Consider the following 19,754-nt stretch of genomic DNA (forward strand, 5'->3'; position numbering starts at 1 on the left):
GAATACTGTCCTGAGTGGGGACTCTGACAGTGGGTGGAAAGGGACACGACTTCCATAAATAAGAGAACAGAGCATACAGAGTCAGTCAGCCCCTACCAAAAGAAGATAGCATGCCTATTGAAACAAATGATAATTTTTCTCCTGAATATATTCTAATTCAGGTAAAGGCAGCAAACAGTATTATTCAAACAGACAAAAAGTAAATAAGGATGAATAAGGAATAATTTAATGTTATGGGTGCTTTCATAAATACTATGTGATATTGTTACACTCTCATAGCTACTGCATTGAATTATTGCTGACTTCTTTAATGTGCCATGAACCTTTTAATATGTCCAAAGCAGGATACCATAATTTATAGTATGAGAAAACCTATAGAGAATACAAAAAGAAAATACAAACCTCAGCCTAAAATAACCCATTCAAATTAATGAAAATGTAAGAAGTAGATCTACAGGGACACTTGGGTGCCTCATAGGTTGAGCAGCAGACTCTTGATTTTGGCTCAGGTCATTATCCCAGGGTCATGAGATGGAGCTCTGCATGGAGCTCTGCTCAAGATTCTCTCTCTCTCTCTCTGTGCTCTTCTCCTCTCCCCACCCCCCCCCACACTTTCTCTTTTTCTCTCTCTCTAAAATAAAAAAAAAAGTAGTTCTAGATGTTTGACTTGATTTAATTATTCATTTCTTTCCTACTGCAAATATTTTCTTGGTGAGTCTTCTGATGAGGCAATTTCAATAGAGGATCGCTGGTGTTAAGGAAACTATTTAGCAAAGGTCCTTATTCCTGATTCTGTGACACAGAAAGAATAGTTATTAAAATGATAATCTTGCTCCATATAGCTTCGAAGAGGCAAGATAACTTACTGTTGTTTTTTTATAAGGAAGATTATAATTTTTTTGAATAAGTGTATGCATAAAACTCAGTTAGTTGGGGGCGCCTGGGTGGCTCAGTTGGTTAAGCATCCAGCTTCAGCTCAGGTCACCATCTCACAATTTGTGTGTTCAAGCCCCGTGATGGGCTCTGTGCTGACAGCTCAGAGCCTGGAACTTGCTTTGGATTCGTATCTCCCTCTCTGCCCCTCCCCTACTCGTGCTCTCTCACTCTCTCAAAAATAAACATTAAAAAAAAATTTTTTTTAACTCAGTTGAATTTCTGTCGATGTGCAACAAAGAGCCCCTTTACACAGAAATAAGAAGGGTAAAGCTTGGATTGTATTTATATTCCAATCATGTGTTTAATAGAAAATGGCATTAATGAGGCAATCAAAGACACTTTATAAAGCTCTATAAAGGATAAAGTTTAAGGAAATGGTTTTTGCAACTATAAAGTGTACTCTTAAACCTAGATAACTGATCAGGAAATAAATGTCACTATTTACAAACAAAAATAAGCCCCACTGCTCCCCTCAAAAAAGTTTTCCTAGGTCAACCCAAACCCAAATACACTGCTTCATACATGGCCCATAAGGGCATGTTTCTGCTGAGAGTGGCTCACTTTGTACCATCTGTATGTAGGAAGATTACATTAATAAATGTAATTGATTTTTTATAATTTTATATATATATAATTTATTTATAATATATATAATATAATATATAATTATATATATATATAATTTATATATAATTTTAAATTTTTATAATTTCCAAAAATTAGATGAAGACAAATAGATGTAATTGATTTTTTATAATTTCCAAAAATTAGATGAAGACAAATTTAAACACTTTTTAATGTGCAGATAACACATGCATTGTGATTCTTGCATTATTCAGATTAAAGTTTATTCTTTAGCTTTTCTAACATATTATATTAGTATTACATGCCTATATAATAGATTTACTATATATGTATTATCAAAACTATCATTATTATATTGATTATGATCCCCAAATCCAATGTTCTAGTGACAAACAGCTAACCCGAATATTCTGTCTTCTCTTTTCAGTTAGTACAGGTTTTTATTATAAATTGAGCCAAGAATTTTTCTTCCCTTTTATTTTTCACTGGTGGCAGTTAGGGTTAATGGATTCTGATATTAAATCTCTTTCCTTTGACAAGTGTAAATTAATCACTTTTGCGGAAGCTTTTCTTAGCTAAATTATAAAAATTTAAGTGTTGTCAACCTTTCTCTGAATGTAATGATTTTGTTAAGAGTTAGCAAAGTTCAGAAAGGAATGAGGACTTCAAAACAGTATGGAAAGTTTCTTTAAACCGACAAATACAATGTGTTAATTTTGATCCATTTTTAAATTAACAAAAACTTTCCTTGAGAATTACATTTCAATATGTTTTTTTTGAAGAAATTATTACTTTTCTTTTATTAAGAAGTTAAATTGAACTAAATGATGTGAGCAGACATTTATACTGGACATAATTATTTCTGCTGTAGTTATGACTTATAAGTTCAATTCTCTCTTCCACTGGTTCCCACAATTCACAAAATATAATTCACCATTCTCTTTCTCTTTTATTTTTCTTTCTTTATGCAGACATCAATTCTATGATAAGAGTTTTTTTTAACTGTTACTGTTTTTTAATCTGAAAAGGCTTATTGGATGAAATATGTATGCTTTGTTGGATTGTATTTTGCTAAATAATCAGATATCTTTGTATTTTTTGTTTGGGTTATTTTTTTTTTCCATATTGCATGGAGAACCTGTTGTTCTCCAGAAGAAACCAAGCCCTTATAGCTAGCCTATTTAAAAATCTTATATCTATTCTCCCTTTAAATATTATTAGGAAGCCATACTACTGGACAATTTACAGTTATTACTTAAAACTGATTTTCTGCCTGTGAATTCTTCAGCAGGAATAGTAATAATAACGGCCAACATTTCACAGGGTTTTATACCTTCCAGGCACTGTACAAATGTGTTTTGTATTATCGATATATTTAATCCAAATGACATAGATACCATTACCAGTTTACATTTTATAGATGAGGAAAATAAGCCTTACAGAGGTTGAACAATTTGCCCAATATTGTATAACTCTTAAAGGCAGATAAGGTTTCAAGGATAAAGCTGTCTTCTCAATGAATCGGGTAGAAGTAACTGATAGTGACAGTTATATTACTTACTAACCATACAATCATACTTACATGCATTTAGTGAATCTAAGCCAAAATATATTACTAAAATGATTAAGGTGTTTTCCACGTGGTTGGAGACAAAATAAGTATATATGAATATCAATATTTTTTCCATTCTAGAAAAAAAATATATAAAAGAAATGGAAATAAATGTTTCATTCCCAATAGAAACCAGAACTAAGTAGTATTTAGGAATAAATTTAACAAGAAAGGCATACTTCTTATGAAGAAAAACTATAATTCCTAATCAAAAGTCATAAAAGAAGATCTGAATGAATGGAAATACATATCATTTCATTTATAAGAATATTAATGTCATAAAAATATTATTTCTCCCCAAATTACTCATTAAAAAAGTTCAATATTGGGGCACCTGGGTGGCTCAGTCGGTTGAGCGGCCAACTTCGGCTCAGGTCATGGTCTCGTGGTCCGTGAGTTTGAGCCCCGCGTCAGGCTCTGTGCTGACAGCTCAGAGCCTGGAGCCTGTTTTGGATTCTGTGTCTCCCTCTCTCTGACCCTCCCCTGTTCATGCTCTGTCTCTGTCTCAAAAAGAAATAAACGTTAAAAAAAATTTAAAAAAAAGTTCAATATTTATTTAACCCATCTTCCCTTGTAATTCCAAAGGTTTTCAATTGGACAAAACAATCTTAGAATTTGTATGAGGCAGTCTAGCTTTCTGGCACTTTTAAAGTTATCTGACAAGTAGGACAGGTTTATCAGGTCCAATTCCTTGGGGTTGAGCCTTCTCTATTGAGATCATATTTCATTGTGAAGTTGCAGTAGCTGTGCATTTATGTAGAAGGGCACCCTCTGGTATGTCTGATGCAAAGAGCACTTCATACCTTGGATGATCATCAGTCAATACAACACCTTCCAAAATTAACCAAAAGTATCCTCAGTAAAGAAGTCTAATTTCCCCCCTTTTCATCTCTTGCACAGTGGGAACTACCTACAGCCCAAAACAGTATTAGAAACACAGATTTGAATTCAACCCCCTAGGTAGAACATGAAACAGTGGTAGTAGTCCTAACATATGACATATAGGTTATTTTGCTGGACAGAAGTATACGATGAGATCCCAAAAGATCCGGGCCTCTTTCAACAGAAGTGAATCTATTTTTATAAGAAAGCAGATATTAAAAGAGTACTGAAGCATTATAGTGAAAAGCACAGTAGAAGAGTCCAGATTCCAGATTTCTGCCTGGAAGTAAATAGCCCTATCTCAAGCCTACCGATAATTAATAGTCATGCTGTATTTAGATGACCACATTAACAGAAAATTTTGGAACAGGAGAGTGTCTACTGGCCCTGAATAGCAGAAGGTATTGGGAAGACTTTCAGCAAATGCAGTCAACTGAAGATATTGTCAAATAAGAACTTAACCTAGAGAACACTATTGCAACAATCCTTTAGAGTTGTAGTCTATATCCTTTCTGTTCTTAGAAAGAATCTTAAAAGTGAATAACCTATATATTTCAGTGCATCACAGGTACCATAAAGTCAACAGTTCCAACGATGAACTTATCATTTACATCACTATCTATAATTTTTCCAGTATCTCTAAGCTCATTTAGAAATAATGGAAATAACATTTTCTAGATCCTGTGAATCATCCTAAGCCTATTTCTTACTCCCACATCCAATCAGTCAACAAGTTCTGTCAAATCTGTCTAATTCGCTTATTCATTTCCTTCTGTCTGGAACTCTCTGCTCCCAGATCCATCCGTGGCTGCCTCCTTTTTTATCATCTAAATCTTAAATCAAATGTCACTTGTCCCAAAAGTCTTTGATAAACCTCCAATTTAAAGTAGCCACTCCCACCCCATCACTTCCCCAAAACCTTATTTTAATTTCTTTATAACACTGATTACTATCACAAATTCTCTTATTACTTATGTCTCATCTTTCTAAAATTTCTCCATGAGAATAGGAATCTTGCCTAGTCTGTTCATCACTGTATGCTCACTGCCCAGTATATTGTTTAGTTCATAGTATACATTTAATATGAATGTACTTTTTGAATTTATTCATTTATAGAATTCATTCAACAAACACTTATTAAGCACTTGTATGTCAGGCACTGTGTTATGTATAGGAAATATGGTGGTGGGGCAAAACCAAACACTGTCTTTGGACTCAGAGAGCTTATATTTAATAAAAGAGACAGCTACTAATCAAATACATAAGTCAGTGTAAAATTACAGCTTTGAATAGTTACTTTTAAATACGTTTTCCCTTCTAATCTCCATTACCATTGCTTTAATTCAGGTTATTGTTAATCTCATTCCTCAGCTATTAAAATCACCCGTTTTCCTGCCTCACTCTTGTCACACTCCACTCTCTTTTTCCAAAGTTGAAATGCAAATTTTAAGTCATTTTCTACCTTGAAATCCTTAATAACTTCAATGACCCTCAAGAAGAAAATATCTACCCTCCTTAAGTAATGGCTCTTTGTGACCTACCCCTCAACTCTCTCTCCTTTCTCTGATCACCACTTCTTCCTCCTCCTCACACTCCATGCTCTAGTCATCCTGAATTATATACTCTTATCTCTGGGTCTTTCTGTACATTGTTTCTTCTGCCTAGTACATCTTTCCCTACTCTTTGATTAACTAATTTGCTTATCCTTTATAACTCACTGGAGATAAGCTCCTACAGAAATCCTTTTCTGAACCCACTCAGATTGTCCTAGCCATCCATTTTCTGTCCTCTCATAGCAAAAAGAAATAAAATTTAAAAAAATACATAGGGGCACAGCTCATTTGATTGAGTATCCAACTCTTAATTTCAGCGCAGGTCATTATCTCAGGGTGGTGGGATTGAGCCCCACATTGGGCTCGGCACTGAGTGTGGAGCCTGCTTAAGATTCTGTCTCTCTCTCTCTCTCTCTCTCTCTCTCTCTCTCTCTTCTCCCCCATCCCCTGCTCATGCTCTCTTTTTCTCTCAAAAAAAAAAAAAGAAAAAAGAAAAAACATATATATCCTTGTTATACTATAATTGTTTATCTACTTGCCTGTTTTCCTCACAGGCCTATAATTTCCTTTATAGCAGAATGTCTTTCATATTTCTTTCGACATTACCTAAAGCAGTAGTAAGTGTGTAGAATAAATAGAAGGATGGTTGTTGGATGGATGAATGGATAGATGAATTCATTTGACAAACTTAAAAATAAAAGCCCAAGATGATATTCAACACAGCTTCAAACATACACGTTATGTGTATAAAAAAACATACTGGTTAGAACAGAAGGATAGTGAAACCCATTTGGGATATTCCAAACACTGTGACAGGCAATACTCAGTAAGTAATTTATTCACTAATTTTATTTCATGTTTGTTGATATTTAAAAAAAGAACATTAATTCTCTAGAGCCCTGTATTTGAAGTGTTGGAAGATAAAGCAACATGGCAATTACATCATCAGATTGAAAGATGGTTTCCAAGATTTCTACCACTGATGAAATACTGCTTAAAACAAAGGGTTTAACATCTTGTAGTCTACAGTGAGGAACTTTGTAGCAAAGGAAAAGGTGTGATTGCAATCTTTGTAAACTGGATACAGAGAGTCATGGAGGCAATACCATATCATATGTTAAGGAAGCTTGAATATTTAGAATAATAAATAAATACAGTGCATGCTGACACTTACTAATAAATATATGGCAACTATTGCTGTCCAAAGGAAGTTGACTATTTTTTCGAGTAAAGAGGAATATGAGTGCACAAAGATAAGTTGGTTTCTTTTTTGCAGCCAGAAAGTTCCTTGCTGCAGTTAACCATGAGAGATAGAATGAGTATAAACCAAAAGTATAAATATGAGGTGATTCTAGTTGTTCTACTTGAGAACATCCTAGTAGAGGGGAACTGCTTCTACCCAAACCTCAACAAACCTGCAAAAATAACTTCTTTTGCCTGAAAAGGATTACCTAAGCACCGATGCAAGTACTTACATACCTTCTATGGTCCTAGTAGAGATGCCAGTTGACAATCTGCAAGACATCTGTCCAGTATTCAACAAATACTCATTAAATAACCACTATGTTTCAAAAACTAATTATCAGAAGGAAGAACTAATGGTAGCTGATGTAATGGAGCCATAGTGAACTTTTGATGTCAACACTAATAGCCACCAGATTCCAATAGCCAAGAGATTAAGGTCCTCAAGAGCATCAGAATAAGTGAACCACCCAAGAAAGTTCCTTTTATATAAATGACAAAGACAGAGCCACTGAGCAAAGTTCTAGTCACTTTAAGAGTGACCTGAAAATCAGCCTGTGACCAGGATAACTTTAGATTCACCAGCAGTAATGATTGAAGACATAGCTCTAAAGTGCTATTGCCAAGTGAAAAAGAATATTTAGTGGTGGATGGAATGCTTGGAAAAAAATAACTTTGCCTAAATGTACCTCATCTAACTTTTAATCATGAGTAGATTTGTAGTGGTCAAGATAGCAAATTCTCAAATGGCAAAAGAAAGAAACCCAAATAAAATTCAACAGGACGCTTTTGCTTTAGGTGTATTATTTTTAATTTATTTGTTTAAATTCAAGTTAATTAACATACAGTGTACTACTGGTTTCAGGAGTAGGACCCAGTGGTTCATCACATACATATAATACCCAGTTCTCATCCGAACAAGTGCCCTCCTTAATGCCCATCACCCATTTAGCCCATACCCCCACCCACCACCCCTCCAGCAGCCCTCAGTTTGTTCTCTGCATTTAAGAATCTCTAATGGTTTGTTTCCCTCTCTGTTTTTATCTTATTTTTCCCTCCCTTCCCCTATGTTCATCTGTTTTGTTTCTTAAATTCATCATATGAGTGAAACCATATGATATTTCTCTTTCTCTAACTTATTTCATTTAGCCTAATACACTCTAGTTCCATCCATATTGTTGCAAATGACAAGATTTCATTCTTTTTGATTATTATTTTTAACACTCAAATTTTGGAATGATGGAGCCCAGAAGGGTGAGCATTCTAATAGAAAAAGTAGATTTGTTGTGTTTTAAAATTTTTCTTAAGTCACTACATCTGAAACAAAGAAAACAATAGGTGGATAAAATGAGAGAAAGTAGAATGTTCTCCTTAATTCCTGTCCACTAAAGCTAAAGGTTCTTTATGGGAGATGTGGTTTTCAGAGCAGATAGGGTTGCCTTGCCAGAGCTTCCAGAGGTGCCAAAGCTGTAGGGTCTGGGCATTGTTAACCTTAACAACAACAACAACACAAAACAAAACAAAAACCAGTTATTTTACAGTTAAAATGGGTTTACTTGGGAATAACAGAGGATTTCAATTTGGGACATGGAAGCTATGGCAAAACCGTAGGCAAGTCCAACAAACAAAGGAAAGGAGCATTTTTTATGGAGAAGAAGGGGCAAGCTGGTAGGGTTGTTTTGAGCATGAGTCCTTTGGAGAAAAGCCTGTGATTATGGGTGACTGTGGTTTCTCATTGGCTGAGTTGCAGGGGTGGGTAGTCAATTTCTTATAAGAGATTCGATGTACACGTTTCTTTCTGGGGAGGCATGGATGGCGCTGTAATTGATGATTCTTTCCTGTCAATGATTCTTCTGCTGGGGTCTGGTAATTGACAGTTCTTCCCATAATTGGCCTTTAGTGGTACAGCTCCCTCTGTTGCCTCCCCTTCTATCCTTCCTGCCCCATTTTACTGAGGCTTCCCTTTATTAATTTCCACAAAATGGAGCAAAAAATGGAGAGAATGTGTGGAACCAGCAATGTGTGACATACTGCAGAGGGCTAGATATCTTTTAATTCTCCTAAAGTACATTTAAATAAGTTTTAAGGGTTAGGATCTGATGGCATCCAGACTTTTCAGACTTGTACCTTCTGATTCCAAGGGTTACTTACCATTTCTTGTTCACAAAACTTCTTATTATACTTCTGCCCCATATAATGAATGCATCAGAACATTCTTTAAAAGTATAATAAAAAATTATAACAATATAGTAGTGTTATTCAAAGAAAGTTTCTTTTCAATTAGCTTCAAAATTAATTTGTTAGTGCTGAATATCAATTCTACATTAGTGTTTCTTTGGTAATTATTGCTTACTGTCAAGCCTCCATTAAGTTTCCATGTTTGAAATGATGAATGTGTACTTCTATTGATTACTGTGTGTGATTTAATGAGTTATTCTTAGAGAAATAATGTTTTTAGCAATATGTTTATTGTTTTTCCAACATTTGTGAATTGACTAAACCTTGAGAAGTTTATATATATTTAAACTTACGATAGGAGTACAAAGTCTTATTTTTCTCAGGCCCTGTGAGACACTGGTATAAATATACTACTTTATTTTTATTTAAAGCTTATTTATTTTTGAGAGAGAGAGAAATCACAAGCAGGGGAGGGGCAGAGAGAGAGGGGGACAGAAGATCCAAAGCAGGCTCTCCATTGACAGCAGCGAGTCTGATGCAGGGCTTGAACTCACGAACCGTGGGATCATGACCTGAGCCAAAGTCGGACCCTCAACCGACTGAGCTACCCAGGCACCCCTAACTACTTTAGTAAAGGCTCCATTATGGAGAGCTTCACAGAATTATTGTATGTCTCCATGCCAAAGGAATTTAGAAATGAAAAAATATTTTATTTCTGTTCCGATTATGATTTTACCCAAGGATATTTTTTAGTCTCCTCTTTCTCTTTTAATATTCTTCCTACCTCAAACCTCCAGTGAAGATTTTGCCGACACAGATATTTAAATTCTTTAATGATTTTTATTTATTATACTTTGTTTTTCCAAGTTCCCAGTTTGGGGGTGGATTCAGGCACACAGACACTTATGTAAAGTCACAATATAGTTTTTCAAGAAACACTAATATGAAATGGAAAAGTCAGGCTGATTTCCTCAGGGGGTTGCAGAAAGGATTGAATAGCAAAATATATATTTAATGTATAAGTTACAACATATAATTATATATTAATGTATGTTGTATATATATATAAATATATAATATTTTATAAATATTATATTATATATATTGTATATATAAATATATATATGTGTGTATATATATATATATATATATATATATATAAAACACCTATTACAGTGCCATGAGAAATGGTTGGAATATAGGTTTGTTTTAATTTGGATTGTACAAGACAATTTATTAAAGCCAACCTCAAGCAAAATCTGAAATCAGTGGAATGTCATTAAGAACCTTTCCAAATTAATCCTCATGGAAACAAAAACCGCATTGAATTCCAAGTATTTGTAAAATTTAAAAAAGGTAACATCTCAGTAAATAACTCAGTTATTTATTCAATACCGCAGTTAGGACATGGTTTTGAAGGATCCAGTGATCCACTGAAGCTATTAAGCTATGGACTGACATGATCGGATTTATATCTTTAACAGTTATGGTGAAAGTTATGAAGCAATTTGAGGAAGATAGAATTGAGGAATCTGGAGACAGAGGGGGTTGATTTAGGGGCCATTTCAGTGGCCTTGAGATCATGTGAAAGAGTTTATATCAATGACAGTAGAGTGGAGACGAAAGACACAGATCTACTTAGGAGACAAAGTCAAAACATTTTAGTGAATGATTGAATTTGAAATAGGAAAGGCTGACAGAAAGAAAAGTCAGGATGACCCACTGGCTGCTAGTTTGGGAGACTTGGTGAATTACTGTGGTAGAGGTGGAAAAGAGGTTTGGGAGATATGGGACGGGTGAGAATGTAATAGTTGGAAATACTGAGGTTTGTTCTGGACTAAGTTTTGGTAAAATGCTCTGGTAATGAGGACCAACTCATAAACAGATGCAAAGACAAGGAAAGAAGTCTACAATTAAAAGTTTGGGAATTACAACACACAATTCATTATTAAGCCCATTCAGTGAAAACTTACAGCTTTCTAGTTGTGGAACAATGATTAGATTAATCAAGGTAAACCAACATGGTAAAATATATTATGGAGTCATTAATGGTTACATTAATTATGTGTTTTTTAATAATAAAAAAAATGCTTAAAGAATAATATCAAATCAAATAAACACAGAATTCAAAATTGCTCATATAGTAAAATTTCAGTTGTGTAAACATCAGTCTTAATTAGCTAGAAGGAGGGGCACCTGGGTGGCACAGTCGGTTAAGCGTCCGACTTCAGCCAGGTCACGATCTCGCAGTCCGTGAGTTCGAGCCCCGCATCAGGCTCTGGGCTGATGGCTCGGAGCCTGGAGCCTGTTTCCGACTCTGTGTCTCCGTCTCTCTCTGCCCCTCCCCCGTTCATGCTCTGTCTCTTTCTGTCTCAAAAATAAATAAAAAACGTTGAAAAAAAATTAAAAAAAAAATTAGCTAGAAGGAAAAGATTAAGGAGTTATAGTGGTCATATTAGGGTTAAAGGTTATGGTGATTTCCCCCATTTTTCTATGTGTCCATGTTTTACAGCTCTTACTTCTACGTTTCTTAAAAATCAAATTAGGAAATATAATAATTAAGTTGATCTAAAGGACTGGATAGAAATCAGCCCAGTTAAAAGGACAGTAGTAGCAGAAGTACAAAGGTAAGGAATACAGTTGGGCAGTGAACTATAAGCAGTGGAGGGTCTTTTAAGTTTAGTATGATGACACACAAGGGTCAGAAAGGAAGCTAAATAGAAAGGTGTGGTAGCTCTAGGGAGGCTTATTACGTTGAGATTCTATCTCATGTAATTTGAACAACTGTTAAAGAAATATAACAGGGTATTATATTCTTTTGCTAAGGCTACCATAACAAAGTATTACAGACTGAGCATATTAAACAACAGAAGTTTATTTTCTCACATCTGGAAATAAGCAGTCCAAAATCAGAATTTCAGCAAAATTGGTTTATTCTGAGGTCTCTCTCCTTGATTTGTGAATGGCTGTCTTTTCTCTGTGTCTTCACTTCCCTCTGTGAATCTATATCCTAATCACCTCTTCTTATAAAGACACCAGTTATATTAGGTTAAGGTCCCCCCGAGTGACCTCATTTTAAATTAATTATCTCTTTAAAGACCTTATTTCCAAATACAGTCACATTCTGAAGTACTGGGAATTAAGACTTCAACATATGAATTTGGAGGGCAAGGGAGACTATTCAGCTCATAAGAGGGTGGTGCGATTAAACGTCCTTTGGTAACCATGTGGAATATGGATTTCAGGAAAAGGGAACAGATTAACAGGCGGTTGTAATAATCCAGGTAAGAACTCATGATGTACTTCAGAATAATGAATGTAAATCAGTGAAGGTAAATGAATATTTTTTTAAAAAGTCCAGAGAGAACAGCTGGTTTAAAGGGGAAACAATGAATTCAATTTAAGAAGATTCAATTCTATACCGGGAATACAGTTAAATATAGGAATCTGAAGCTCAAAGAAAATTTGGTTGGAAGGATAGATGTAAGCATCGTTAGTACATATGTTATTTTAGATTGTGGGAGCAGATCTTTGTGTATTGAGTGATGAGAGCAATGGAGTTAGAACAGAAAACCAACATTTGCAGAATAGGTAGAGAAGGAGACACTAATGTGTGAGATGAAGCACAAGATCACTGTGTGTAGAATTTAAGGAAGAGCTTTGATGAAGGGAATAATCAATAGGCAAAGAAAGCAAAGAAATCCCAAAAAGATAAAGACCGAGAACTGTTAGTAGGATTTGGAATCAGAAAGATTTTTGGACACTGATACCTAACAACAACTCCTTGAACTTTTATGTGCCAGGCCCTGGGTAAAGAGCTATAAAGCATACATTATATTTCATTTTGAGCTTCACTCAGTAAACTGAGGTAAGTGTCATTGTGACTGTTTCATACATTAAGAATATGATGACTCAAGGAAAGTCAAATAACTAGCTTAAAGTCAGCAGATAGCAGGAGATGTGGGTGTCTGTTCTAGATTGCTTTCTATTCACCAAAACTGTCAGACTCACCACTAGCGATACTAACTCCCTAAGAGCAAGGCAGTTTCATTAAATTGGAGGGTTAAGGGCACCTGGGTGGCTCTACTGGTTGAGTGTCTGAGTTCAGCTCAGGTCATGATCTCATGGTTTGTAAGTTTGAGCCCCGCGTCAGGCTCTGTGCTGATAGCGTGGAGCCTGGAGCCTGCTTTGGATTCTGTGTCTCCCTCTCTCTCTGTCCCTCCCCCACTCATGCTCTGTCTCTCTCTCTCTCTCAAAAATAAATAAACATTTTAAAAAATTATTTAAAAAAATAAATTGAGGCAAGAAATCTAGAGAGCAGTGGGGTGATGACTGAACATTTGATGAAGAAGGAAGATAGAGTGCCCTTTTCAGAAGAGAAAGAAGACAGAGACCAACTCATCTTGCTCTCCATTGTTCAATACATTGCCTGGCACAAAGTAGCTGCTCAATGAATTTTAGTTCACTGAATAAGAAATAAATGTTAACATGAGCTAGGCATAAAGTATACATGTTATGGGTAGAAGAGAAGATAGCTGACTTGTAGGTTGCACACAGCCCAAGAGTAAGGAACCAGTAGAGAGGATATCACTGAAGAAGAAAGAGAGGAAAACTTAAGAAGCCTGATCCTTCCCAGAAAAGATTGATAGGATCTGGGATTAAGTGCACAAGTAAGAATTTGAGCGAAATAGGTGAAGAAATATTTTTTTTAGGCTGAACAAAAAGAATGGGGTATAGAAATAAATGTATAAGGACACGTGATAAATTGCTTCATTTTCCAACAACTCCTTCCATGTTAAGCTCCTTTGTAAAAGAATACTATTTAGAAGTCATTTGCTCCAAATTTTTAATATTGTTTATACATGCAATTCCATATGCCTAGAATTTCTTCTTTATGCTTATCTCTTATTAAAAAATAAAGACTCAGATCATAGGTTATCTCTGAATTATTTCTTTAATTCATCAAACAGAATCTTGTCACTCCCTCTCTTTTATACCTCTAAATGCATTACTTCTGTAGTGACTTACCATAGTTAAAACACTCTTCCACTTATTTATTAAACTCCTGAGGTGCCCAGGTGGCTCAGTTGGTTAAGCATCTGACTTATGATTCACCTCAGGTCATGATGTCACAGTTGTGGAGCCTGCTGAAGATTCTTTCTCTCCCTCTCCTTCTGCCCCTCCCCAATTCTTTCACGCATGCTCTTTCTCTTGTGCAAAAAAACAAAGCAAAATGAAACAAAAACAAAAAACAAAACAAAAAACAAAAAAATTAAACTCCTTTGAGATACCTTAGTATATCAACAAAACATTTTTAAATATTATAAGGTATGTTTTAGAGCAAAGGAATCTCAGAAGTTGATTTAGGTGGTACATAATTGCATTTTATTATTTATTATTTCTTCAGCCTTTTATATACAAATAATATTTATAGCCTAAATTTTCTTATTTGTCAAATGACTACATTTTGTGATAAAAGCACATTCTTTGTTCCTTGAGTTTTAATAAGCTTAAACTGCAAATGACACATGGATTGGGGAATTTTATCCAATGTATTTAAAGAATAAAATGTTACTTGCCATTATAAAGATTTATCTATTAATCGCCTTTGATGTTTAAACAAATGATTTGTACTTGTCCTCTATCTTCAAAGACAAATTGGATTCTGTAATACTTTAAGATTTCAGGTGCTGTTGAATTCTGGCTGGTTCAATATTGGAATGAGAATACTGAATGCTATATTACTATTCCGTTAGACAAATTCATTCTTGAATAATCTATATGCCCTATGAGAAGGTCAAATGATAAGGCAGAGAGATCTGAGACAAAACTCTAAGATTTAATTATTTTGAGTCTGGCAGCTATCCAACTGCATATTTCAAATTATTCAAGAAAAATACACGAAGTGTACAATTATATTCAACTTGAATTTGAACTGAAGCTACATAGTATTATCTACATCTAACTTATAAAATACAGTAGAATATATAAAATATAAAATTAATATTTTTGTAATATTTGCACGTGCTGTTATTTTCCTTATGTCACTAAAGTTAAGAATATGGATTTAATTCTTAATAATAAGAATATGGACTATATATTGGGATCATTAAAATAATGATGTGAAATAGCTATGTCAGTTTGTAAATAAACATCTCTTTTAAATAACTACATCATATTACACCAAGCAAGAAATAATGAAACTAAAATTCTAGTAATATCTGTGAGGCAAAATATCCTCACAAAGAATCTATGTATCGCCTGTCAATTAAACATGCAGATAAGTAATTTTTATTCAAATAGTTTATGTGCATTCTTAATGTACCTCTTATAAGCCTGGAATTGTTCAACTTTTAGAAAATCTGCCAAGTTCTTCTAATTTAATTAATAATTTTATATGGTTTGAAGACTCTATTTCTTGCCTTCTGTGAAAATGCTTTAAGATTAATGTGCACTAATTTCAGTTGTATGCAAAAATATTGTAATGTAAAAATACATTTTTATTTTTTAATTGAAAATATAGCAGTCTCTTTAGATGGGCCAAAGAGAATTTCTATTATAGCTAAAGCATTCAATTATCATTTAATATTATTATAACCATAATTGCTTTTATGTGAGAATCCATGATTTGCTTTGTTTTTAAGCATATCCAATTTTTAAATCATTATATGTTAGGAAAGTTATAGCATTTAATGAATTTGAAAAAATGTAGTGCATCAAAAATTGTAAATAAAATATGTATAAGTCATTAAGTGAAACGTGATTGGTGGCTTTTCTGGAAACAATGGAGAGCAGAATTAGAGTAATGGCATGATTAATTGATTCAGGATGGCTCCTGCTGAAAAATTATATTCAATAAGAATCTGTCAGTATAATTTGTGACCATTTGTCCCTTTACAGTATATCAAATAAAATGGATTCAGGTGCATAAGCTGTATAAATGACTGTCATAAGAATGCCATTTTTTAAATAAAAAAGATGGTTACTTTACTGATTTAATTAAAAATAACCATGGTATTTTAAATTGCACTATTTCTGTGTTTCCAGAGCCGGTAAATATTTTGTAAATTGTTTTGTTCCAACATTTGCATTTATCATTTTGCATTCAAGTCAATGATTTATAAAAAATTATGTTTCAAGATACAAATCACACATATTTTTATTACAATGTGAAGATGCTGGGCAAAAGCTGCGGTTTAAATATTTAATTTTAAAAATGGGAGCAATGATCAATTTTTACAACCCAAAACATTCTTTCAATCAAAATTCTTTTTATACAATGCAGTTTTCTACAGTATGTCCTCTTTCATATGTATCTCTTACTGGTTTCTTTCAGTGATGTCTTCTCATATAAAAGCTTTTTCTCAAACACTATACAGATTAAGCTGAATTATTCTATTATGATGGGAACTGATATATTTAAGACAAAAATTTCATATAACAGAAGATATTCATAAAATAAAGTCTGTTATTTTCAGAGAGAAAATGGAATGCTGAAATTCAGAGTAAAATACCAATGGATCCATTCATATTCTGCCTTAAATGGCATTCATCAATAATGTTTGTTATTGTAGAGAATTAATTTAAATGAGCAGAAATTACCTTGGAAATGGAAGTTTAAGCAGATTATTTTCATGGGAAAATATCACTCAACGATCTTTATGTGAATATTTTGCTTTCTCCTTTCAGGGAGTATGCATGTTTTTAGTCATCTGGTCCAATTCCACTCAGTCTATTTTTGTTTCTATCTTGTCTAAAATGCTTCCTAATCCTAGAGCTGTACCTCCTTACAACAATCTTGTTTAAAACCTATTTCTATGGAATTACGTAAAAATGAACAAACATCCCACTTCCCTGTCGTGTAGACCAATAGGTAATTATTTTAGTCACCTCTGCATTAGGAGTTCCATCTTTTGGGCATTGAAATTGATTTTTCTCATCTTAGCATCTGAAGATCCAGAGTGTGCCCCTTGCCCAATCGCCTGAGACTATACAGTGACACCTACAACAGAGGATGTGGAGGCAGCAGCTTTTCGGGCGTCAGAAATGGCAGCATCAGGAGCATCAGCACGAGTAGACTTTGTAGAGGTAGTTCTCCCAAACTGTATTATTGAAACCAAACATTTTTGGTGTGCTGCCTGCTGATGGGGGCTGCCTTCCTACTCCCTAGATTTATGCAAAATGTTTGGTCTTTGTTAAAGTTTAACAATGACGTTTCTGACTAATACTGAGAAACCTGATTTTTGTTACAAGTGTGTTCAGTTGCCTTAAATTTCAATGAATACAACATTTTCTCGGTCCCAGAAAAACATTAATACCCGTATATTCTCAAATTTATTTCATTATTTGTAATATAAAGCTGCTGTCACAGATAATTTCTGTATGAGTATTTTTGAATAGATCAGAATAATTCATTTTAGAAGTCATCCTAATGTAGGAAATAGGAGAATTTTTCTAGTCAGTTATATTCTTCAGAGACAAAATATGGTTGCCCAGTTTTTCTGCTGTACTCTCAAATAATGTTTCATTGTGAAATTATTTTCCAAAGTGATAGATTATTCCCACATGGCCCCAAGTCAAAATATGAAAAGCCAGTGATTGATTGGTTTAGGTGTACTTGCATTTTATGTGGTTTACTGTGAAATAGTTATATAAAACACATTTGTTAATTAACCACCTTGGATTTATCTGTACAGTTCAATGACTTAAAGCATTTCAATTTGCATGTAAAATGAGTCTTTGTAATGATGTTTTTGCAAAATAAATAACAATCAACATAGTGGGTGCATGTACTTTTAACACTGTATACATAGGACTTGGAAGTAGGGTATGTTTCATACTGAAACTTTGAAGAGTTTGAAATTCAATTTACAGAGGGCTTCATCGTGATGTGTTTGACATATTCATCCTTTACCCCATCTTAACTTGTTTTTTGGAACAAAGCAAGATACAAAGAATTTATCCTCGTTTTATTGTATACATCGAGCTTAATAGCTCTTCCTTTTTGTTTTGTTTTATTTCTATTCCATTTTGTCATTTAGGATGTTACAAATGGCCATTTTTTGCAAAACCTACACTACAGAGTTGAAATGCACTTTTCTGAATGTTTCTATTCTGTTTTAATGTATTTTAATTATGTGAACTATATAAAATAATAAAATTATGTCCTAAAATGCGTAGCCCTTTGTAAAAAGCACATATACATAAGAAACTATGTTGGTTTTTTAGTTAAAATTGTGTGAATGCTGATTTTTTGGGAGTACTTGTGAAGATCTGTAGGTAAAAATCCATAAATCTACTTAATTGTACAATATCACTTTTGGCTGAGTGTGCCATATGTTAATTGATTTCTGTCATTCTTACATACATTGCCTATATCTTTAGAAACTGTATTTTAAAGGGTATGTTGCTATTCTATGAACACAGAAGTAAATCTCTGACTCTGCTTTAAAATAAATTGGGCTATTTTAGTGTAAATTTATAATATGTTCTCACCATGTCCTTCATATGCCATTTTAGAGATTATTTAAACATTCTGCATGAAAGGGGGTTTAATGATTAAGGAAATACTGCTGTTCTGTCTCTATTATGTACCAAGGGAGAAACTGGACTTTCCATTGTTAAAGTTTTAAAGTCTTATAAAGCTGCAATTAAGTCTGTAGCAATGTGCAGAAGTTCTGGTGGATAATTATTTTGTTGGCATGATCTTACTGCAGTAAACCATTTTGAGTTTCTGGTCTTATGATAATTACAATTGAAAGCTTGTATTTGTAGATAAAGGAAACTTCTTTTTATTTTTTTTTTAATTTTGTTTTTCAACGTTTATTTATTTTGGGGACAGAGAGAGACAGAGCATGAACGGGGGAGGGGCAGAGAGAGGGAGACACAGAATCGGAAACAGGCTCCAGGCTCGGAGCCATCAGCCCAGAGCCTGACGCGGGGCTCGAACTCACGGACCGCGAGGTCGTGACCTGGCTGAAGTCGGACGCTTAACCGACTGCGCCACCCAGGCGCCCCGGAAGCTTCTTTTTAAAAGTTTTTTTTCAACATTTATTTATTTTTGAGAGAGCAAGAGAGACAGAGTGCGAGCAGGGGAAGGAGCAGAGACAGAGAGAGGGAGACATAGAATCCGAATCAATCTCCAGGCTCTGAGCTATCAGCACAAAGCCTGACTTGGGACTTGAACTCACAAACCATGAGACCATGACCTGAGCAGAAGTCGGACACTTAACCAACTGAGCCACCCAGGAGCCCCAAGGAAACTTTTCTTAATGAGAAGAAATTACAACTAACTTGAATAACTATTGTCAAAACTGGAATGGTTTAAAACTTCATCAGCAAAAGTGATTACAAAAGTAAAATTTAAACAAATACCATTGAATATAATACTTGATTCATTTTTGACCCCTGTGGATGTTATGCATCACTGTTAATGTCCCAACAAGTATAAATTATGGTAAATTCATTCACAATGTTTATATCACTCTAATTTTATTCTAAGAGGAATCACACATACCAATTTAACAAAAATATTAAGTGTGTTCTTTTTGTAATTACATAATTTTTAGCCTCTAGATCTATTTTTAACTAGATGAAATGGTAAGAGAACAAAATGTATTTTGCATTTGGAGTTATTGAAATAATAATAATTTCCTATTGTGCTGCCTTTTAGAAATATGTTGATTATAAATTCATGGGTAATGGGATTGGCATATTAAACCAGAATTTAACAAAATGTACTCGATAAAAAACAAAACTAAAACACA

The 19,754-nt window shown here is 34.1% G+C and overlaps 1 protein-coding gene across 9 annotated transcripts in view; it reads left to right on the forward strand.

The window, feature by feature from the left end:
* Positions 1-19,754, forward strand: part of LRRC7 (leucine rich repeat containing 7) — a 550,975-nt gene that overhangs the window by 297,001 nt on the left and 234,220 nt on the right. Inside the window, exon 8 of one of the 9 annotated variants that reach the window (XM_053214215.1) lies at positions 16,934-17,915. The exons of 7 other annotated variants lie outside the window; for them this stretch is intronic. In XM_053214215.1, the coding sequence (XP_053070190.1) occupies positions 16,934-16,940 (7 nt within the window). In that variant the 3' untranslated portion in view covers positions 16,941-17,915. Of the gene's footprint in view, positions 1-16,933; positions 17,916-19,754 lie in introns of those variants that run through there. One more of the 9 variants, XM_053214214.1, reaches the window with a different exon arrangement.

The sequence above is a fragment of the Acinonyx jubatus genome, chromosome C1 (assembly GCF_027475565.1).
Source record: "Acinonyx jubatus isolate Ajub_Pintada_27869175 chromosome C1, VMU_Ajub_asm_v1.0, whole genome shotgun sequence".
Lineage (NCBI taxonomy): Eukaryota > Metazoa > Chordata > Mammalia > Carnivora > Felidae > Acinonyx > Acinonyx jubatus.